This window comes from Mirounga angustirostris, unplaced genomic scaffold, assembly GCF_029215605.1.
Source record: "Mirounga angustirostris isolate CCGP_5_RB_7025 unplaced genomic scaffold, mMirAng1.0.hap1 SCAF_4, whole genome shotgun sequence".
In the NCBI taxonomy this organism is placed as follows: Eukaryota; Metazoa; Chordata; class Mammalia; order Carnivora; family Phocidae; genus Mirounga; species Mirounga angustirostris.
The window spans coordinates 38,480,604-38,505,105 of record NW_026991712.1 but is presented as its reverse complement, the minus strand read 5'-3'; the positions used below and the strand labels follow the sequence as shown (position 1 = coordinate 38,505,105).

Genomic DNA, 24,502 nt, shown 5'->3' with positions numbered 1-24,502 from the left:
ATAATCTTTGAAATGGGTACAATCAATTGCTTTAAATAGCAATTTTAAGTTGATATCTTTTTGGAATGGTGGTGGCCATCTGCAGATTTTATCCAGAAGGACAGAGCAAGAATGCATTTCACTTTTCTGTATGGTATTTTCCTAAAATGATCTGGTAGAAGAAGATGTATTATTTACATCAAAATGAGGCATATGGGAAAGAAGATAGCAGGAGGGGAAGAATGAAGGGGGGGAAATCGGAGGGGTAGACAAAACATGAGAGACGATGGACTCTGAAAAACAAACTGAGGGTTCTAGAGGGGAGGGGGGTGGGAGGAGGAGTTAGCCTGGTGATGGGTATTAAAGAGGGCACGTTCTGCATGGAGCACTGGGTGTTATGCACAAACAATGAATCATGGAACACTACATCTAAAACTAATGATGTAATGTATGGGGATTAACATAACAATAAAAAATTTAAAAAATGAGGCATATGGGAGAATCCACTGGGATAAAGAAAGAAAATATGAGGATTTCTCTTAAAAAAAAATCGAGCCCTTTAACATTTGTATTTTTATTATATTTTATATAATGGAAAAATATTATAATTTATACAAAAATATATATTTTTATGTTACACTCTCCCCCCTTCCAAATTGACTATACTAGGAAAGAATGAGGAACTGTCATAGATTGGCAGAAACTAAAGAAACACACCTAAATATAGTATGAGATCCTGGGTTGGATTCTGGAACAGAAAAAGGGCAATAGGGGGGAGACAAGTGAAATTCACACAAGTTTTGTAGTTTAATTAATAGTATTATGTAAGTGTTAATTTCCTGGTTTTGATGATAAATGATTACTATTAGGGGAAGCAGGATGAAGGGTGTACTTGAACTCTCTACTGTTCTAACTTTCCTATACGTCTAAAATTATTTCAGAATAAAAAGTTAATGAAAAAAATAGTTCAGTCTATTGACTAAGAGGACCAAAGGATAATGATTGTGAAGCGTGTATGTGTGGCATATTGTATTATACACTTGTAACTTACTTTGAGTAGAGGTAGACTTCGTGGCATTTTATTTGTGAAATTTTAATGGATTGGCAAAGAATTATGACAGGAAGTTTCAGTGCTGTGCATGGTGCCAAACAGGTCATTCGAATTAATTTCCTTTTTTTTTTAAAGATTTATTTATTTATTTGAGAGAGAGAGAATGAGAGAGAGCACATGAGAGAGGGGAGGGGCAGAGGGAGAGGGAGAAGCAGGCTTCCCACCGAGCAGGGAGCCCGATGCGAGACTCGATCCCGGGACTCCAGGATCATGACCTGAGCCGAAGGCAGTCGCTTAACCGACTGAGCCACCCAGGCGCCCCTGAAATTAATTTCTGATTAATTTTGCAGCAGATGTGTCTTTCCAGTCAAACTTAGTTTTATCTACCAAGTAGACACACTTGGCCTAAGGAAGGAAATGTACATAAAAACCATCAAGAATGGATGGTAACCATATATGACCACCTAATTTAGGATAAAGACACCACTACATTGATGGGAGAAAGGATGATCTTTTCAATAAATGGTTCTGGATGAAATCAATGAGAGAAAAACACATGCTTCACAAAAGAAGATATCCATATGACCAATAAGCATATGAAAATATTCTGCACGTTATTAGTTGTAAAGAAAATGCAAATTACAAGCACAGTAGCGAATCACTGCACCGCTCCAAAATGGCCAACCTTAGCTGATAATACCACCTGCTGATAAGGCTGCGGAATGACTGGAACTCCCAGACTGCGCTGGGAGTGTAAATCCTACAACCACTTTGGGAAAACTAAAGCTAAGTATACATCTGCCCTATGACCCTGCAGTTCCACTCCTAGATATGGACCTTGCAGAAATGAATGCTTGTGTCCGTCATAAGCCAGGTATAAAAATGGTCAAAGGAGCTTTATTCATAATAGCCAAAAATTGGAAACAGTCCAGATTTCCACCAGTGGTAGAATGGACAGAAATGGAGTGATCAGAGATGAAACAGTACAAGCAAAAGGATGATGGTGATTCACTACTTTTTCTGTATGTTTGAAAGTTTTGATAAAAAAAAAAAATCTAACAATGGGGAGCCTGGGTGGCTCAGTTGGTTGAGCGTCTGACTCTTGGTTTTGGCTCAGGTCATGATCTCGGGGTCATGAGATTGAGCCTCGAGTTGGCCTCCCCACTGGGCGTGCAGCCTGCTTGGGATTCTCTCTCTCCCTCTGTCCCTACTCCCACCCCCGTGCGCTCTCTCTCTCAATTTTAGTATATGTGCTGCCGAAGCGAGCACCGCTCTCGCTCTCAAATTAATTAACGAATTAATAATTAAAATCTAAGAAATAGAAAAAAAAGAATGACTGGCTAGAGCTTTCCATATGGCTCTTGGCAGCACAGAGTAGAGCTCTCTGTGCTCTGTCATTTGGAAAGGGCCCCAGGTTGCCTGCCTGCTGTCTATTCACATGCCCCCATGCAAGCCTGGCAGGCAGTCTGCACAGCTTGTCCACTGTGCATGAATATCCCCGCAGTCTTGAGAAAATAGACATACATCTGCAGCAGCAGGGAAGTGGAGCCAAAGGAACCATCCTGGCCCTTTATTTTCATCCATCCACCCTCCCATCCTCCCATCTTTGTACTTATCTTTTAAATCACATGGCTCAGAAGGTTGCATATTCTACACATTAACGACATCTTGCTTATTTTTTTTTAAAAGATCATTTAGTGAACATTGTTAAAGAGATTTTTTTTTTTTTTTACAAAGATGTAAGAAGACCACTAGGGATAATGAAGTGACATGACTAATCAAGGCCAGCAATGACTATCCCTAGACCTGAAGGAGGGGTGGGAGGCTGTGGTTACTGGAGCTGGGGATGAGAGACTCATACAGGGTTAACCTCTTCATTAGGACCAGTGACCTCTGGTCTAGGGCCAAAGCCAACCCAAGGCAACCTCTCCTTCCCTCTGATCTCTTGTCTGGACTCCTCATTGGCTGGACTCCAGAGGGCAAGGGAGGCTGTTGATAGCCCATTCAGATCTGCCTCCTGGGCCAGAGAACTGGATGGTGAAAGGCAAATGGAGGACATCTCATAAAATCATTCATCTGCTTACCTAGGTGTTCCACTTAACCAGACTATTTTGCTTGGTGCGCGTTTCCCCACTTTGCCTACAGGAATAAAGAACTTTGCTAAATGTGTTTTTAAAAATTAGGTACATTAAGCCAGGGTGCCTGGGTGACTCAGTCAGTTAAGTGTCTCGCTTCTGCTCAGGTCATGATCTTGGGGTCCTGGGATTGAGCCCTGCATTGGGCTCCCTGCTCAGTGGGGAGCCTGCTTCTCCCTCTGCCTCTGCTGGCAGCTCCCCCTGCTTGTGCTCTCTCTCTCTTTCTCTCTGTCAAATAAATAAATAAATAAAATCTTTAAAAAATACAAAATAAAATTAGATTCATTCAACCTGCAGATTCCTTTTTTAAAAAAAGATTTATTTATTTGAGAGAGAGCAGGGGAGGGGCAGAGGGAGAGAAAGAATCCTGAAGCAGACTCCCTGCTGAGCTCGTGGAGCTGGTGCCCTGCTGGTGCTGGGCTTGATCTCACAACCCTGAGATCATGACCTGAGCTGAAACCGAGAGGAGTCGGGCAACCAAAAGGAGTCTGGCGCTTAACCGACTGAGCCACCCCAGGTGCTCCCCCTGCAGGTTCCTTTGATTCCTTTGAGGTTCCAAGTTGGTGAGGGAGTGAGCAGGAAATAAAGTAAAGTAGCTCAAGCATCCAGTGCTCTTCTTTGTGTGTTGTTCTTTTCCCACCTGCAGCTTCTCTGATGATGAAGTTTGTTGTTGTTGCTGTTTGCATTTTAATGTGTTTAAAATCAGGATGTGATCTACCGATTAGCATGGATTTAGTGTGAGGATCTTGTTTTTTCTCCAAATCTTTATTCTGAAAAAATTCAAACCTTTCAGAAAGGTTTCATGTATAATGAATATCCACCTTGCTTTTTTCATTAGTAATAATTTGGAGTTTTTCATTTTTTACCAAATTATCTCTATTAATAGTGAATAGGTATAAAACAGTATTTTTTTAACTTACTCATTTGAGAGAGAGAGAGAGCACGAGAAGGGGGGAGGGTCAGAGGCAGAGGGAGAAGCAGGCTCGATCCCAGGGGCTTGATCCCAGGACCCTGGGATCATGACCTGAGCCCAAGGCAGACACTTAACCGACTGAGCCACCCAGGTGCCCTGGTATAAAACAGTATTTACAGAATACCAAATAATGATATGGTACAAGTACTTGTGTACCCACCACTCATTTTAAGAAGTTGAATTTTACCTTACTTGCGAAAGAGTCCTATATGTCCCTTCCGGATTGCATATTCTTTCCTCTGATCTGAGAGAGAGCCATTTGCTGAACTGTTATCGTCAACATCCCTTTGCTGTTCTTTATAGACGTACGCATACATTTGTATCACTAATTGATCTGCTTAATTTTCATGCTGAACTTTCTTATCGAGTAGATTCACATAGTATGCCTCCTTCTGAGACTTGCTTTTTCAGTTTTATTGTGTTGATGAGAAAGTTATTCAGACACTTGTTAAAGATGGTAAGGAAAACTTTACTCAAGTGGTGTTTTGCAGTAGGGGAAAGAGGTCAAGCTCAACTCCCTCTCCAACAAGTACTAGTGGAGTGGTGTAGCCACGGAGCAGGTGGGGGTCAGTGGATAGAAAATTAGAGGAAACATCAAGGCTGGAGAGGTTTTTGCTTGACAGCTCAACAGGATTCTTGCAGAAGGCAAACCAGACTGGCAAGTTATAGAGGCTGGGGGATGACGAATTTGATCAGATATCAGGATGATCAGATATCAAGGAGAGGGGTTTTCAGTGAGCTGACTCAGCAGGATTATTGCTGAAACTAGACTAGATGAGCCATGCGCAGGGCCCAAGGTGTTTGGTTGGAGGAGAGAGTTGTCGTTGTGTGTCTCCCATCTATCTGGGGAGACGTTTCTGCTTCCAGCACCCAGCTGCAAAGGAGTCTGGAAAATTCAGATTTTTAGCTTTCTAGCCTCTGCAGAATAGGCAGACACACTAGAAGGGTGGGAATAAATGCTCAGGACCAATTCCCCATTGCAAACATGCTGTAGTGTATGGTGAGCCTGTCCTGGTCCTTCTTTTTCAGAAATCTTCTAACTATTCTTGCTTATTTGTTTTTCTTCTATGCTTTAGCATCAACTTGTCCAGTTCTCAGGCAGTCCTGTTGCATATTTGTTAATTACAAATGTTAAACTTATTGATTAACCTAGGGAGAAGTGATACCTTACGTGTGGTATTTTGTCTAGTTCTGTCTAGTTATACCTTTTTTTAAAAATGGCATTATTGAGGAATAATTTATATATCACAAATTTACCCATTTTAAAATGTACAAGTCAATGAGTTTAGTGAATTTACAGAGATACGTAACATTTTTAAAATATCTGAATACAGGGGCACCTGGGTGGCTCAGTTGGTTAAGCGTCTGACTCTTGATTTTAGCTCAGGTCATGATCTGATGGTCGTGAGATTCAGCCCTGTGTTGGGCTCCACACTGGACGTGGAGCCTGCTTGAGATTTTCTCTCTCCCTCTCCCTTTGCCCCACCCCTTCCCCTGCTTGCATGCTCTCTAAAAACATAAGTAAGTAAATTAAAAAATAAAATAAAATGTCTGACATTGGGGAGGGTATGTGCTATGGTGAGCGCTGTGAATTGTGCAAGACTGTTGAATCACAGATCTGTACCTCTGAAACAAATAATATATTATATGTTAAAAAAAAAGAAGAAGATAGCAGGAGGGGAAGAATGAAGGGGGGGAAATCAGAGGGGGAGATGAACCATGAGAGACGATGGACTCTGAAAAACAAACTGAGGGTTCTAGAGGGGAGAGGGGTGGGAGGATGGGTGAGCCTGGTGATGGGTATTAAAGAGGGCACGTTCTGCATGGAGCACGGGGTGTTATATGCAAAAATGAATCATGGAACACTACATCAAGAACTAATGATGTAATGTATGGTGATTAACATAAGAATAATAAAAATTGTGGTTTTGATTTGCCTTTCCCTGATGATGAGTGATGTTGAGCATCTTTTTATGTGTCTGTTGGCCATCTGGATGTCTTCTTTGGAGAAGTGTCTGTTTATGCCTGCTGCCCATTTTTTAATTGGATTATTTGTTTTTTGGATGTTTAGTTTGATAAGTTCCTTATATAGTTTAGATACTAATTCTTTATCAGATACATGATTTGCAAATATCTTCTCCCATTCCAAACGTTGCCTTTTAGTTTTGTTGTTGTTTCCTTCCCTGTTCAGAAGCTTTTTTATTTTGATGTAGTCCCAGTAGTTTATTTTTCCTTTTGTTTCCCTTGCCTCAGGAGATGCATCTAGAAAAATGTTGCTATAGCCAATGACAGAGAAATTACTGTCTGTGCTCTCTTCAAGGATTTTTATGGTTTTAGGTCTCACATTTAGCACCTGATCCATTTTGAGTTTATTTTTGTGTATGATGTGAGAAAGTGGTCCAGTTTCATTCTTTTGCATGTAGCTGTCCAGTTTTCCCAACACCATTTGTTGAAGAGACTGTCTTCTTCCCACTGGATATTCTTTTCTGCTTTGTTGAAGATTAATTGACCATATAATTGTGGGTTTATTTCTAGGTTTTCTATTCTGTTCTGTTGATCTATGTGTCTGTGGTTGTCTGTGTGTCTATGGTTGTCTTTTGATTACTGCAGCTATGTAGTATAATTTGAAGTCTGGAATTGTGATACCTCCAGCTTTGTTTTTCTTTTTCAAGATTGCTTTGGCCATTTGGGGTCTTTTATGGTTCCATAAAAATTTTAGGATTGGTTTTTCTAGGTCTGTGAAAAATTTTGTAGTTTAATAGGGATTGCATTAAATCTATAGATCATTCATATTTTTCATTAAATTTCTTAAAAAAATAAAAAAATAAAGGTATTTTTATTTTTATTTTTTTAGGATTTTATTTATTTGACAGAGAGAAGAACAAGCAGGAGAGGGAGAAGCAGGCTTCCCGCCGAGCAGGGGGCCTGATGTGGGGCTCGGTCCCAGGACCATGGGATCAGTACCTGAGCCGAAGGCAGATGCTTAACGACTGAGCCACCCAGGCACCCCCAAAATAAATTTCTTTTATTTCCTGCTCCTGTGGTCTAGACACATACATATCTTGGTTCTCTAGTGAACATAATCGCACCAAAAAAAAATGTAAATGCTGTTTGTTGGTTTTTCTTTTTCTTTTTCTTTTTTAAGATTTTATTTTTAAGTAAACTCTACATCCAGTGTGGGGCTCTATCTCACAACCCTGAGATCAAGAGTTGCATGCTCCACTGACTGAGCCAGCCAGGCTCCCCAGTTGTTCTATTTTTATAGAGAGACTTAATTATGTCAGTATATATCTCAGTGTAAACATATAGCTAGCAAGAGCTAACATCCTTATCTTAGAGAATAGAGGGTTAAGAGAGATTCTCTGAACTTGACAGTTTAAGTAAATTATTGAATTAACTAATTCTTCCTAACCTTTTATAGCTTATTTTAAATCTTAGGGCTGACAGCATGGGTAAACCTTGCAAACATTATGCCCAGTAAGAGAAACCAGACACAAAGGCCACATATTATATGATTCCATTTATATGAAATGTACGGAATGGGCAGATCTACAGAGATAGAAGCTAGATGAGTAGCTGCCAGGGGCTGGAGGAAGGGGGAATGGGGAGTGACTGCTAAGGGTATGGGGGATCTTTTTGGGAGAGTGAAAATATTCTGGAATTAGTGGTGATGGGCTATGCAACTTCGTGATTATACCCAAAACTCAGTGACTTGTACACGGTTTTAAAGAGTAAATTTTAGGGGCGCCTGGGTGGCTCAGTTGGTTAAGCGACTGCCTTCGGCTCAGGTCATGATCCTGGAGTCCCTGGATCGAGTCCCGCATCGGGCTCCCTGCTCAGCGGGGAGTCTGCTTCTCCCTCTGACCCTCCCCCCTCTCATGTGCTCTCTCTCTCCTCTCATCCTCTCTCTCAAATAAATAAATTTAAAATAAAAATAAAAAAATAAAATAAAGAGTAAATTTTATGGTACGTGAATTATATCTCAATTAAAAAAAACAAGGAAGAAAACAACCCAGCCCGAATAACCACGTCCTCCAATATATTCTGTATTCCCCTTTTCTGAAAATAATACTGCCCCCTCTGACCTCCCTTAGCTCTTCATCAGTTGTCTCATCTTAAAGTCTCCCTCTCTTCCCCCTAGACACTCAGCATCAGAACAGAGGTTATGTCCTGATTATGTCCTCATGGTGTTTATTCCTTATTACATACCTATTTAGTATTCAGGAAATAAATTTTGAGTTTAAGAATAAAGTTGTAAATTAGCCAGGTTATCAAAAACTCTTCTATCTGAATCTACTTCAATAAACAATTGCCACACACATACAAAAAGTATATTAGAAACTTCCTTCTGTTTTAATGGAATAAAACTAGTGCCTTATTGCTTATTCCTCCCCAAGCTTTCACCCTCAGATGGGACTCCATAGGAGGGACTGGAACCTGTGTTTTCTGTTCGCCCCTGTGGGCATTTAGAGCTTTGTATTTTGCTTTCAGTAGCTCATAGTGTTGCTGCAAATCCATCCGAAAATGGTTCTCCTCTAGACTTAATGGTGAGAATATACCCCAAATAGTATTTGTTTTCATAAACTGCAGTGCCAGGAATGTGACCAAAAATGAGAGAAACTTGAGACATAACATGACTTCTGATTAAGGAAGTGAGATGGGAACATGAATCAAGTAGTTATCTAGCTAGCTCCAAGTTTTATGGAAAGGAACCAAATCCAAGAACTATAAGTAAAAGTGGAATTAGAAATAAGAGTATTTAAACAAAGGCGTTTCATGACATCAAGGCCAAGAGACAACAATGCAAGAAATGATTTGAATCATTATAAGGGAAAACACACATATACACACACGCCAACATACACATTTTGTATCAAAGATCAGCATAATAATCTTGAAAGAGAAATAAATTGGGAAAACGATTTGCAGCATCTATGACAGACAAAAAGGTAATATTCTTTTTTTTTTTTTTTTAAAGATTTTATTTATTTATTTGACAGAGACACAGCGAGAGAGGGAACACCCGCAGGGGGAGGGGGAGAAGGAGAAGCAGGCTCCCCGCAGAGCAGGGAGCCCGATGTGGGACTTGATCCCAGGACCCTGGGATCATGACCTGAGCCGAAGGCAGTCGCTTAACCGACTGAGCCACCCAGGCGCCCGGTAATATTCTTAATATATTCAGGAACTACTGCAAATTGTGTTAGGCAGAACACTTTCAGTTACAAGAGATAGAAACCAACTCAAATAGGAAAAAGGGGAGGGGGAAATGAGCAGGAGAAAGAAATGAGGGATTTGGGTGATTAATCAAGAAGAAATACTCAGTCTCACTAGTAATTGACAATTAGAAGAAGAAGAGAGGCATTTCAGAGAACTCCTTTATAGCCTATTCTGTTTCACTGATTAATTGACTAAGTATCAGAAAACATTGTCTAATTAGCCTTTTGTGGCCTGTGGTATAGCTTTTCTTAGGATCCTTTTCAAATTAGAACTGCATTATTAAAGAAGGAATTTAATTTAGGGAACAGTGTGAGGACAGTGAGCTCGGACTAGATTGCTATGGGGAGCTACTGTGCCAAGAATAAGTAAAGGATGTGATGTCCCTGTCACTGAACAGTAGTACTATTACTGATTGTAGAAGTCCGTACATTGTTGTTAGAATCATTTCCTCATTTACCCATGACAAATTGAAAGGAATGAATTTTAGGGGCTCCTGGGTGGCTCAGTCAGTTAAACGTCCAGCTCTTGATCTCAGCTCAGGTCTTGATTTCAGGGTCGTGAGTTCAAGCCCCGTGTTGGGCTCCATGCTGGTGTGGAACCTACCTAACAAATAAATAAAATAAAAATAAATAACAGGAATAAATTTTAATCCCTCAGAGTAACTCATGCTCACCGTGGTGTACTACACATTATTTCAGAAGAATCAACACGTGCTCTTGTTTGCTAGGAGAGAAGGCTTATGAAGCCTGCTTTATCTTATCTGCTCTGTGTTTTTATTCAGTTTACACTTTGATTCTACCTAAGCTATTTCACATGCTTGTCATATATTCAGTCTGGTCAGTGTGGTTGGTATAATCATTTGTATGAACAGAATTTTGAAAATTTCCTCATCTCAAATTAACATTTTTTTAATGGTAAGTAGTATGTCATTATGAATGGTAATAGGATATTTTATGACTTTTATTTGTGCCTTTTAAATTTCTCTTCTTTGATGGGGCACCTGGGTGGCTCAGTCGGCTAAGCATCTGACTTCGGCTCAGGTCATGATCTCAGGGTCCTGGGATCAAGTCCCACATCAGGCTCCCCGCTGAGAAGTCCTGCTTCTCCCTCTCCTTCTGCAGCTCCCCTTGCTTGTGTTCTCTCTGTCAAATAAATAAATAAATAAAAATCTTTTAAAAAATAAATTTCTCTTCTTTGAGAAAGATGTACATGTAAACATTGTTTATGATTATGTGAGATTTGGTTCTGGAGTTTCTTTTTACTCCAGAATAGGATATACAGGTTATACTAATTTTCATAGGTTATGTTAAAATTTTTGAATACAGCTTTGAGTTTGTCTGTCTACCTATCTGTCTCTTTTAAGATCTGTGAAGTAAAAAATACCCTATAAATGGGCTGGCTTCCATTAAATTAATTTTTTTCTCATTATAAAATATGCTTGTACAGAATTTGGAAACCATCTCAGTAGACAAGAAAATAATAAACTTTTGCCTGAGTGCAGGTTTTAGAGATTACTGTAAGTTTGAATAGGTTTTGCTCATAGCAAGTACATACTGATGTCCAGCTCCTTTTAGGGTGGCTGTGTGGTTTTCCCCGCACTTTGACCTGCATTACTGCCTGTGATCTACCTCCTTCCCAGCTGGGTAGCATACTGGCTGAGAGTATTGACTCGGGGGTTAGACTGCTTGGGATGAATATCCCATCCACCACTTACTAGCTGGACAGCCTTGGGCAAGTTACTTGCCTTCTCTGAATCATCTTTTTCGTATCTAAAATGGGGATGATAATAGTACTTATCTCTTAGGGTTGTTATAAGGATTAAATGAAATAACACAGTGCCCAGTTCACTGAGGAAAGAAAGCACATGTATAAATGGGGAAAATAAAAGCAGACGATGGACATCCCACTGTGGTCATAGCTTTCTGTAGGAACGAAGAACCTGATAACCCTCATTGCTTCACATGCATCCATGTGTATTTACATATGTGCCTCCCTACAGAGAGGCTTTAGGTCAGTCTCTTGGCCTTTGTTTTGCATGGAAAATGCATTCAAGTTTATCCCCCCCACACTGATCCTGCAAGAATGCTATAAGGCATACATGAACTTTCCTTGTAGGTATCTTTTCCCTCACAAGGAGTAAAAGGTAAATTAATGTAGCATTAAAATTATCCCTCCGAAAGGGATTAAAACAACAAAATATGCATATATCCTGAAAGAAATCATGATCTTTTTTTAAAAAGATTTTATTTACTTGAGAGAGAGAGAGAGCAAGCCAGAGAGAGAACATGAGAGAGGGAAAGGGGCAGAGGGAGAGGGAGAAGCAGACTCCTCGATCCCAGGACCGTGAGATCATGACCTGAGCCAAAGGCAGATGCTTCTGAGCCACCCAAATGCCCCAGAAATCATGATCTTTTAAGTATTGACTAGTACTAATCACCCTCCAAGTGATCTTTTTTTCTTTTTTGAGAATCAAATTTTCACTCCTTTAATAATAGTCACCAGCATCATTATGAATTCATTGCACTAAATCTGTAGATTAATCTCAGGAGCCTTTGTGTTGTTTTTTTCTTAAGATGGCAAATGGTCTTTCTTGATATATCTGCGTTTTATGTAGCCTTCCTGCTTAAAATGTCCTCTCATCTCTAAAGCTGAGGATACAGAGAGGATGGTTCTAGAAGTGGAATGTTTTCCTTTGGAGAAATACCTGTAGGAAGTGACAGGCCAGGTTGGGTCATCGGTCAGTAGTCAAAGCTGAAGCAGAAGCTGCGGAGTCTTAGCAGGAAGAGCCAGAGATCTGAAATCCCCAGAGCGAGGATTAGTCACAGTTCAGCCTTTTGATGCAAGTACTGTCTCAGCAAGTCACATAACCTCCAAGCTGAGTTTTGCAGTCTGCTCAGTGGGAACACGGTCTGTCTCAGAGTCAGGAGTGCTAAATGAGGTGTCTGTGAAGTGCCTCGGATGCTGTCAGCATCGTACAGATCCTTTACTGTGTGGGTTTTTGTGCTCTCTTAGCTATGAGCACCCCACACTGGAACCCCAGCCATATGTACTAATCTGAATCTCTAAAGATAGAGTAACATGACCTCTTGATTAAATGTTCATTTCGTCCCTACTGTGAAATAGGCATTGTTCTAGACCAGAACTTTTCAATAGAAATAGAGTGCAAGCACATGTGTAATTTAAAATTTCCTAGAAGCCACATTTAAAAAAGGTAGACACAAGATTTACCTTAGTTAGCTCAGTATATCCAAAATATTTTAGCATGTAATCAGCATAAAAATTATTAATGAGATATTTTACATTTTTGTGTGTGTGTACCAGGTCCTTGAATCTGGAGTATGTTTTAATCTTACAGCACATCTCAATTCAGATTGAGCCCACTGCAAGTGCTCAGTGCCTCCCTGTGGTTAGTGGCTACAGTGGGGGGCATCTGTCCCCTTCTATACGTTGGGTTGTAGGAGTAAACAAGATATAGAGAGTTCTTTCCCTCAGAAAGCTTCCTCTGGCACGGGGAGACAGATGATACGCAGCAGATGTAAGTAAGATAGTAGTGATATGTGCTGTAAAGAAAATAGGACACTGACGTGGGAGGAACTAGAAGTCCTGCCTTACCTAGAATACTCAGGGAAGAGCTGTTGGAGCTGCTGATGTCTGAGCTGAGGCCTGAATGATTAAAAAGGCAGAGCTAGGGGCGCCTGGGTGGCTCAGTCGGTTGAGCTTGAGCGTTTGCCTTGGCTCCAGTCATGATCTCAGGGTCCTGGGATCGAGCCCCGGGTCAGGCTCCCTCTCTGCCCCCTCCCCCCCCAACCCACTTGTGTGTGTACTCTCTCTCCCCCTCAAATAAATAGAATCTTTAAAAAAATTAAAAAGGCAGAGCTACTCATGTGAAAATGTGAGTGATGTTGCCTCTAGTCAGTGGGAACTGCAAATGCAAGGCCCCATGATGGGATGTTCTCGTTGTACTTAGGGAACCGAGTGGTGTGGCTGGGTTGTAGGAAGTGAGAGAGTTGTGAGATGAGATTGGAGAGGTAGACATGCTCTAGAAGAAACACAGACGTAAAGGCTATGATAAGAAATTGATATTTTATTTTAAATGAGATGGGAACCAGTGGAGGGTTTTATTTTTACTTTTTTTTAAAGATTTTATTTATTTACTTGACAGAAAGACTGAGAGAATGAGTGGGAGGAGGGGAGAGGGAGAAAGAGACTACCTGCAGACCTGGGAGCCAGACATGGGACTTGATCCCAGGACCCTGGGATCATGACCTGAGCCGAAGGCAGACACTTAACTGAGCTACCCTGGTACCCCAGTGGAAGGTTTTAATAGGGGCACAAGGAACACATGAGTTTATAAAATACAAGTGAGACACTCATGTTTCAAAACTACCTAATTTATTATATATCTAATTCAGTGGACCAGAAGACCAAACTTTTTTTAATATCTGTAGCCAATATCTCTTTCCCATTTTCAAAATAAACTTATGTGCAAGTCAGTGTGTTATCTATAGACACTTATATGATTTAGGGAGAACTTCTTTTGGACATTTTATATCCATTGGCTGTTATTTTCTCAAATTCCAGAAGAGCTCTGGGTGTTTTACTTAATATAAAGTTCTCACTTATAATTGGTTTATAAACAGAATGCCTTTGAGGAGAGACAAAAATTGTGAAAACAGTGGATCTACTACTGATTTTCTTTCTTTCCTAACCCTTTGTCAGACATGTGCATTGCGATTGCAATTTCTCTTCTCATGATCCTGATATGTGCCATGGCCACTTACGGAGCATATAAGGTAAGCAGCTTTGAAATAGGGGGCTGGGCCTTCTCCTTGGTCCCTTACACTTGTAACCTGGGCAGCTGCTTGTGAGAAGGAAGAAGTGATGATTCTCAGTTCCTATAAGAGCCTTTGGAAGTTTAAATCTCATATTAATGTTCTGTGGAAAGGCAGTGCTGTGGTCTCAGGAATGCTCATGGAGGCTTGTTGGTTGACCACCTCTGTGTGGTTTACCAGTTGTCATGACCTGGCTTATCGAATGTCTTGTCCTCCACTTCCCTTCAGATGAAGAAAGCATTTGTCTGAGTTGGGAAAAAAGTAAGATGATACTGAACACATTAACATCATGTTTTCTCTCATATTTAGCAACGCGCTGCCTGGATCATCCCGTTCTTCTGTTACCAGATCTTTGATTTCGCCCTCAACACCTTGGTTGCCGTCACTGTGCTTGTTTATCCAAACTCCATTCAGGAATACATACGACAGCTGGTATGTGGCCTTCCCCATCACTGTTCCCATCAGGATCTAGTCTCGACATACACACGCACACACACACACGAATTTGTGGCTTTTTCCACTTGGATCAGAGTTACTGATTAGAGATTTTTGAGTGTCATCTTTAAGATTTTTGGTTTCTTAGAATGCTTTTTGGGACAACATAACCTCCTGAGGTTGATAAATGGGGAGTTGCGATGACTGTATTAGATTCACCTATGTAAATTATAAGCTAGTTACTAATTCTTATTTTTGTTAAATGTAGTTTGCTCAGTTATCAGCAAAGGATCATTTTTTTTGCCTCTGCTCTCGTACGGGAGAAACGGAAATGTACTATACACTGGTTCCCGAACTTATTTGACCATAGAACCCCTTTCTTCGTCAAGCATCTTTTTGGGACTCGTTTTCTGTTAAATGTTCTTTGTGACCATCTGAGCGAATGTGGATAACTGGATATTCAGAAGCTGGTGGAGGGTTAATACATTTTTCACCTTTGTTTTTAAAATTGTGAGTGTGCCTTAACATTTAATTTCTTCAAAATCTTAGCATGTTTTAAAGGGAGAGAATGTTCACTCTTTGGAGTTTTGCATTGTTTGAGCTTGGGGAAGGAGCAGGGTTTTTCTGGGACGGGAGATTCAAGGCTGGAGATTTGATGTGACAGCAGAGGCCAAGAAGTTCAGTGGAAAAGAGGGAGATGGAGGGGTGGGGGGAGGGAGGGAAGGAAATGTGGCAGCAGGAGTTTGTGATCTTATGGCTGGCATGCCCAAATCACATATCCAGTACTCAGCAGACCTAGAAAAGCAGACCGAGAAGCCTCTAGGGTTTTTTGCTCCTTAAAAGCGTTCAGTTGTCCCCATTATGGTTGTCATTCTTAAGCTGTTAGTAACAGCTTCTCTTTGCTTTAGAAAACAGGAGCATGTTTTGGTAGCCTGTAGTGTCGAGAAAAAATGTGTATTTCCCATGTGCTAATCGTATATATTCTCTCCCATGGTAGAGCTTGAGTGTTTCTGCATGAGAGGGTTTCGATGTGATGAGCAGTTTGTAGAATTACCTCTATCTTTAAGGGCTTGTCTTTTTATTCTGTAATGATGGCCCAGTGCCGGGCTCCTCCAATCAACCTTGGCAGTGTGGAGGAAACATGACCTCCCCGTAGTCCGTCACGTGAGGGGCCAGGAAAGGGTGGTGCTGAGTAAGGCGACGCTAAGACGAGCCCTGTGGCAGCCCTGTGACCCCCTGAAGATTGTGTTGTTTGCTCCATCGCGTGTATTGCAGAGACTTAGAAGAAGCAGAAAGCATGTAACATGCAGGCCAGCCTTTAGAACACTCAGAATACTACCTCGACTTTCTGCCATACCCCACACTGCTCAGTCACTTTGTTCTCATTTGCTGTAGAGCCACCAGTGGTAAAATGATAATGTTGGTGATGCCGACAGTAAGCATAGTATCAGGAAAAAAAAAAAAAAAAAATCACCATCTACTTTTATTTGTAATTACAAACCAAATCATCCAAGTGAATGTCTTCAGTATGTGCTACTCAGAGATCAGTCTGAGCTGAAGGGGTGAGGTCCACGGATGATCACGGTGCCTAAGGACAACGGTAAAGCTCCATAGATGGCGAGGCCCTGCTGACAAGCTGCTGTCCAGGAGTCTGGAGGGACGGCACCCACTTCACTCGAATGCCTGTTCTGTTCATGTGGGGTCTTGTGTTTTATAGCCCTTGATGTAGAAGCCGTGTTCACTTTTCTGGGGGAAGGAATGTGAAGACCTTTGTGGAAGGAGTCACATACTTCCACTTTAATCCTTTTTTTAATAAACAGTATGATTTCGTGTCGGTCTTACAAATTGACACCAAGTTGTTTTATTCTTACCTATAAGATTAGCATATACAAACCCTTCCAGCCTCTAAGGGGAGGAACCGGTCTCGTGAGCTGATCACAAAGAATGATTCAGATTTTATTTCTTGGGTTTTTTGCCCCAAGTGGAAAGGAGACTGAAAACCACTGGGTGATGTTCACCATGGGGAAGAGTTTCTTTATATTCTCCTTTAACATTTGGAACCTCTTTGTTGTGTCTCAGAATACTGCTAATGTGGAATCCAAACCCATGGTATTGGATGATGAGGAAGAGATAAAGGGGACGTGGCCTCCAGGGCTTCCATCCATGCATCCTGCCCCAGGCCAGGGAGGTGGAGGGCTTCCAAAGTGCTGTGCGGGCAGTCCCAGGGCAGTCCCAGTTGTAAGAACCGGTTGTGATCCTCCTTAAAAAGGTTTCCTTTGATCTGGTAGTTAATCAATATGGCCAGATGGTAGGACTTGATCTTTTTTTTTTTTATGCTATAAATACCTACTAGTGTAAAAGATTCTGTTCCTTGAGGAGAAGTAACATCAGCAAAAATGCTCTGTATAAATAAGACAGTATTTTAATAGGTTTTTCCTCCTTGCCCTGTGCAAGCCCTTTAGAGTGGTCCACCATTTGCAGAGAATCTCAATATCACAGGTGGATAGAGAACTACTGACTTCTAACTTTTTGTACAATAAGGAGGGCAAAGTTACATTTTCAGGCCTCACGAATCTTCCTCTGATTTTTCTTTTCACGAGTCATTGCCTGAATTATGAGCACGCCGGCCTTTCTCCACACACCATTTGTCATTTTTTCATTAGAGGTGGGCTAGAAAGTTTGTAGCGGTCTTAAATAATAACTATCTGCTTTAACTAATTGCTTGGTAATAAGCACATCTGGTTAATGCCTAAGGAATCTAGTCTGGAATGATCAATGAAATTTGCTAACGAGGCACTTTTTATTTGCAGCCTCCTAATTTTCCCTACAGAGATGATATCATGTCCGTGAACCCTACCTGTTTGGTCCTTATTATTCTTCTGTTTATCAGCATTATCTTGACCTTTAAGGTAAGCATGCAGATTTTACTTACGGCCTAAATATTGTTAAATGTATTCACGAATGCTAAGGAAGTAAGCAAACTTGTGTCAGTTCTTTACCTTGCTTTAGATTTCTGAACTGCTTTTTGATTTCCTCACACTTCTGTTTCTTCTCTTATCCGTATGAGAGGGAAACAGTACCACACTTTCACAGGCCAACCAAGGGTTATTCCAAAATCCATTTGGAGGGGAATACACTAATGTTATACACTGGGTAGTAAGTTATATACTGCATACAGTGTCTGTGTGCACGGTCTTCTGTAATTTGTTTTTAAAATGTTAATATATTCTGAACCGTGTTCTCTAACAATCTAGTATATGAATTTACTAATATTTAATAAATAACTTATTGCTGGACATTAAGACAGCTTCTCCTTTTTCGCTTAATAGTGCTACAACGTTTTTTTACTACATCTTTCATGTACTTATGTATTTGTTTCTTCAAGACGCATTTCCTAAAATTAGAGGGCATGCGTAATTGGAGGGCTTTGGATAGGATGTCAGATTGGTCTCCCCCCAGATTAGGTGACTGACACTCCGTGAGCACCGTTTGCCACCCCCTCAACAATTGAGTGCTGCCTCTTCTTTTTCATCTTTGCAAACCTGATGATAAAAACATCACTATACTTCATGCTTGTGTGCTACTAGGAAGTAGAAAAGTTCTAAATCATTACTAGACTTTGAACTTTGAATTCTTAACATCTTTCATTGTCTTTATTTTGGCATAAAATTACCCAATTTTTGAACAATTAAGCCTCGATAAGCTTGAAGAAGCTGCATTTAGAGAGAATAGTCTTTTCAAGCAAGTAATACGATGAAGAGGAGTAAAGGGAAAATGATCCGGGTGCCTGGGTGACTCAGTCGTTAAGCATCTGCCTTCGGCTCAGGTCATGATGCGGGGGTCCTGGGATCGAGCCCCGCATCGGGCTCCCTGCTCAGTTGGAAGCCTGCTTCTCCCTCTCCCACTCCCCCTGCTTGTGTTCCCTCTCTCGCTATGTCTCTGTCAAATAAATAAATAAAATCACTAAAAGAAAAAAATAATCCATTGGGAGTCGTTTGAACTGAATATGTTGATATTGCATGTCTTGTTTAGTGCTCGAGATTTGAGCAGATTTTATACACGGATGTCGAGGCTCCCTGCCTCTACAGTTCCACTCTTCCCACCCCAACTTTCTGGCTGCTCCATCAGCCCTGAATATTGTCTCTTGCCTAACCTGGCAAAAGGTTGCAAACTCTCAAACCCCTACTCCTGGGAATCTGTCTTTCAAAGGCAGGCTCTTCTTTAATTTCTGCCTGTTTTGGTCCCTCCCCCATGCTTTCAAATCGTGTGTGTATCTTATTCCAGATTTTATCATTTTTACCTATAGGAAGGTTAGTCTGACCAAGCTACTTTCTGCCATTACCAGGAGCTCAGAAGCTAGAACCTCCTAGTGCTCTTGAAGGCATTTTAACTTTGTAGGCATTTTCTTTTGTATTAGAAATGCTTTACCTTGAGATGTTGAGTCAGATTTAGCTTCTCTCACTGCTGTTTCGGTCTATGTGGCAAGAGCTTTGGTTTCTTCATTTAATAACCAGCAATAATGGTTAAGAAAACATTCTGTGGGTGACTGTGAGGTTTAAGTGTACTAATGGATGGGAAGATGTATCATCCATTCATTTTTTTCAGTAAATATTCATTAAGGGTCTCCCATGTGCCAGGCCCTATTCTAGGTTACTTAGGTTTAGTTGTGAATAAGAACAGTCTCTGCCCTTTGGTGCTTTTATAAATTGCAAAACAATTATCATAATGATCTAATGAAAGACACGATACAGATCTATCTCCAGCCTGTGGGAAATGTGTCCTTGTCTTAGTATTTCATTACTTACATATCTATTTACTAACTAGACTGCATTTCCTTGAGAATGTAGACTGTGCCTTCAGTTTTATCATCCTCCTAGCATTAAGCTGATGCCTTGCACGTGGAGACTCGGTGATTATTCATTTAAATAAATATGAGTCTACATGTTGTGATTTCATATATCAGTTTACCTGATTAGTGGCTCTCACGACCTAAATTCACTGTTTAATAAAGTTTATCATCACATGGGTTCCCAAGGAGCCCAAACCAGGACATGTGTCCATTTCAGTCTGTCCCAAGACCACAAAGGGAGCAATGCTTACCCCTCGCTCTGCAAATTGATGATGGACACGATTTGCCACTGCACATTTATTTGGGAAACATACTAAATATTTAATTCTCTTGAAATTGAATGACAGAAATGTTAAGAGAGAAATAAGGTCATTGAAGTAAGTTATTGGGCTTTTAGAGACAATAGGCCAGAGGTTTTTTTCCCCCTTTGCAGTGTTCAGTAAGCGAATGCTGGGGTGCTGCCGGGGGCCCTCGAGAATGCTGCCTGGGCTTGTAAAGCCCCCGCCCCCAGGTGCTTCCCCTCTGCTGTTTAACCTTCACGTTGTAGACGTGTCCTTGCAGAGGTCTCACCCGGCCTCAAAGAGTAGCTACTGCTCACTGCTAAAATAATGCATGAGTATAGTCTTCTTACAGAACACATAATGAATATGTCCAAACATTCTTTTTCATTTGTATTAGAATTCTCAAAAAGTCTAAGGCTTTTGTTTTCTCACTAAAGAAACGATGGCATTATTGAGTAAACTGAAGATTTGAATAAAATGAAAATATTGTGTGCATTGTTTAAGAAATACACCCTTCCTATCTCTCTTTCTCTCATTGTGGATACCTGGTTTCAGATTATTGCCGTCCAGAAATATTTCATAAAGTAGCATTATACATTTTCATCTTCACATCATCACAGAACATTTAAGTGTAAGAAATAATCACCATCAAGTACAAATGCAGCTTAAGACAGCATTCTGAGTATATGACGGAATATTTTACCTCAGTCTTCCAAGAAATGTTGACAAGCACTCCTTTTGTCCTTAGATGTCTTCTTTGTTATAAAACAACTTTGTTGCGATATAATTCACATATCATAAAATTCACCCGCTTAAAGGGTACAATTCAGTGGTTTTTAGTATATTAACAGAGTTGTGTGAACCCAGCTCTGTGGTTAAACAATGTAACTTTAGGACATTTTTATCACTTGCCATTCATCCTCACCTTCATAACCCCCAGATCCCTGACCCCTGGCAACTACTAATCTACTTTCTGTCTCTATAGATTAGCCTGCTCGGGACATTTCATATAAATAGAATTATACAGTACGTGGCCCCCTGTGACTGACTTCCTTTGACTTAGCATATTTTCAGGGTTCATCCATGTGGTAGCATGTATCAGGATTTCTTTCCTTTTTATGCCTGAATGATATTCCACTGCATGACTATACCACATTTTGTCTGCCTAATCATCAGTTGGTGAGCACTTGGGTTGCTTCCGCTCTCTGGCTATTAGGAATGGCTCTGCTGTGAACATTCGTGTACAAGAGTTTGTGTGGACACATGTTTTCATTTCTCTTGGGCATATACCGAGGAGTGGAACTGCTGGGTCATATGGTCACTCTTAACCTTTTGAGGAACCACCAGACTGTTGTTCAAAGCGGCTGCGTCATTTCACATTCCCACCTGCAGCATACGAGGGTTCCAATTTCTCCACATCTTTTCATTTTTTGATCAAAACATTGTAAAGCTGGAAAGGGATTTTGTAGTCCTCTACTTCTAATCCAGTCCCAGGTGATCGGAGTGGAAGTGCAAGCTTCTCACAGTCTGCACGTCTCCCCCGAACTCCTGCTTTATCCCTGCCATGGCTTTATTCTGGACATTAATTGTAATGACCTTTTTGGATATTTCATTATGAAGATGGAGATGTTTTAGTGATTTTTATTGACCACGAAGCAAATTTATATGCTGTGAATGTTTTTGAAAAAATTAACTTGAATATGATTTGTTTAATCATATGTAATCATGTAGAATAAAAATCCCCAAGACAGAGAGTTAAAATGTGATGAGAAATGGGTTAATACGTGGGTCGATCTGTGACACTGAGGGCAGCAAATGTTTGTGGCGATTGCTCCTTCCAACTACCTTTTCTCAGAGATTCTCCTGCTCTCCCCTGTCCCCTCCACCACCACCTACCTTCGGGGAGGGGGGGTTGTGATAGAATAAGCTACAGCAGCACCCTTTCCCAGAAAGTTACTATACCCGACATTTGTAATTGTAAAGACTTCTTGAATTAGTAGAGTTACTATGTGCACTTACAAGTTAGTAAATAAAAGTTCTGTAATAAGGTTTTCTCTGTGGCGGGGGGGGGGGGGCTTAAAATTGAAGTTTGGAAGTGAAAGGCCTAATAATCACTATTCACTTACAGGGTTACTTGATTAGCTGTGTCTGGAACTGCTACCGATACATCAATGGCAGGAACTCCTCTGATGTCCTGGTTTACGTTACCAGCAATGACACTACGGTAGGTGTGGAGTCATTTAAAGTGGAAATCTCCACGCATCTACTATATGACGGCTTCTAGAGGTTTCTAGTGTTTGCCATGTTTTTACCATCGTTGAAACAGACTTATGAGCTGCTTCATTATCAAAAGATTCATAGTTGAATGAAATGTGTTGTATTTTCCTTATAGGATACTAAAATCTAGATAGCTCATTTATTTAAATAGATGTAAATAAATTCTGGCTTATTTTTAAAAATTTTTTTAAATATTGCAGATGGATAATATATATACCTTCCCCATATTTTAAACCATGGCGTAAAATTCTAGATATCAGTTCTGCTTAGTATGACTGCTATCTCCCTTGACAACGTGAATTGAAACCTAGAAATGTGATTGTAGAGCTAGAGAAATGAGAATGGCAGAGGTTGCTGTGGTTTTTCTTTTTTTAATTTTTTATTGTTATGTTAATCACCATACATCACATCATTAGTTTTAGATGTAGTGTTCCATGATTCATTGTTTGTGCATAACACCCAGTGCTCCATGCAGGAGGTTGCTGTGTTTTTAAATCTTGTTCTGCTCCTAGTTTTTCATACTTAAGATTTTTAAACCTATGTAATATGATTATGGAAAACATGTCCTTCCTGGAAGAGTCCTCAAAATCATTTGTCCTTTATGTAAATTATCTTAAATTGCCTGGCTCATAGGAAGAGTATAAGTCCTCTAGGTTTTAACCTCTCCATGTCTCCTTCGTCTTTGTATTCAGCACCGTGTTCAGCACAGTGCCTGACACAGTGCTTGGAACAAGTAGGTGCTCAAGGAGTGGTTAATGCAAAGGTTGGTGATGGATGACATGAACGTGTGGGATGGATTGTAACGGATAGGATTGGAGGGGACAAAATGGACAGGACACATGGAACGGTAAATACAAAGGGCATAGTAAGTCTAAACCAGAACAGAGTTTTATATTTTGTTTTGTTTTTTAAATTGTGGTGACTTACTCTGTGACCTTACTGAAATAATTTAACCCGTCCTGATTTGACTTCCCTGTGTATAAAATGGGAATAAAACAATTTTATACCTTATATTAAATATATAGGTACCAGCTGATATACTGAGAACTATGTGGAATTTCTGAGAGAAAGCATGTTGTACGTGAATAGTTTTCCTTAGTGTTCACCAAACATTTGTTGAGTTGACTCACATGTGTTTGAGCAATGGTTTAAGAAGAGGCTCTGCCATGATCAGATACACAAAACCCAGCGTACCAGATGCTGAGGAGGCCCTTTTGGGGGAGGGGGGGTCTGCAGAATCCTATGGCCTGATTACAGTAAACACATGTTTTACTCAACCCTTTAAAGAATTCCTCTTGGTCAGTAGTCTCTTTAAAGAAATAGCTGTTTGTAATGATCATAATTTTGATAAAATTACTGGCTTAAAGAATTTTTTCCTTCTCTCTGAGTTTCTGGGTATTTAGTTACCTGTAAGTTTCTTTCTGCCTTTTCTTAAAGAAGAAATCCCAGAGTACATTTATTGTCCTGCTGATCTAATGAAAAATCTAAACAAAATTTGAGATTTTTGAGTTTGAGGAACCAATAAAGTTGCTAAACAAGCAAGATGCATCGGAACGTCATCCTAAATATCATGATGTGTGGGACTTACAGAACCTTGCGGAGTATCTCAGAAAGATAATGCCCATGTTGCACATGTTTGTGTTAATACTGTCAGTGGTGGTTTTTTCAGGGCTTTCTGAAGGGTTGTGTGTATTTTTAATAGAAGCAAGGTGGAAGGGCTGAAAAGGTACATGTTGTATAGAGATACCTTCAAATCCAAGGATATTTTGAAATTTGTAGAAATTGGGGTGCTGAGAGATTTTAAGAACCATGAGTAAGTCCCTAAAATGCATCCAACTTCCTTTTTTGAGAAAGTTTTTATTTTCTCCCTTTGAAAGATTCAGAATTAGACATGGAGTCACAGGTAGGTTGTATTTAGGCTAACATAACATAAAATTTTATGGTTATACTTTTCAACTGGACATCCCCAGCTCTTCTAATAATAGACCTCTTTGTTCAGAAAAGCTTCCACCTTGGAGGTGGTTTAAAATAACTAGAATTTGGGACCACAGACTGGTGCCAACTGTGATGGTTTCCTGGTGTGTGTTGACAAAGGGTCTGGGGAATTGTTTGGTCGTGATTACCGGTCATTATCTTCTTGGTCATGCTGTACCAACTTGACATTTTTAAGACAGGAAACTGAGTTGCTGCTAATGTTTCTACTTTCTCAAAGTTCCCAGTGAACCTTTCTTTTTCTCAATGTGTGTGCTTGTTTTTTAAAGACGGATATTCCTGGGGAAGGGAGATTTATTATTTCTCATAACTGGGTTGTGTTGATAATCTGCTCCAAAATGTAGGGTTAGATCACCACCTGCGTCTCAGCTCTTCTGACAGTATTTTTAAAGATTTTTTTTAAAAAAAAGATAATGGTATTGTGCTTATATTTTAAAGAGTCCTTATTATACCTAACAAAATAATTCTTTAATATCATAAG

General features: G+C 40.3%; 1 protein-coding gene across 1 annotated transcript in view; it reads left to right on the top strand.

The window, feature by feature from the left end:
- LAPTM4B (lysosomal protein transmembrane 4 beta) overlaps nucleotides 1–24,502 on the top strand; it is a 75,068-nt gene that overhangs the window by 32,545 nt on the left and 18,021 nt on the right. The window contains exons 3-6 of the mRNA XM_045896186.2: nucleotides 14,075–14,148; nucleotides 14,497–14,619; nucleotides 17,433–17,531; nucleotides 21,881–21,976. Coding sequence (XP_045752142.1) covers nucleotides 14,075–14,148; nucleotides 14,497–14,619; nucleotides 17,433–17,531; nucleotides 21,881–21,976 — 392 coding nt within the window. The remainder of the gene's footprint in view (nucleotides 1–14,074; nucleotides 14,149–14,496; nucleotides 14,620–17,432; nucleotides 17,532–21,880; nucleotides 21,977–24,502) is intronic.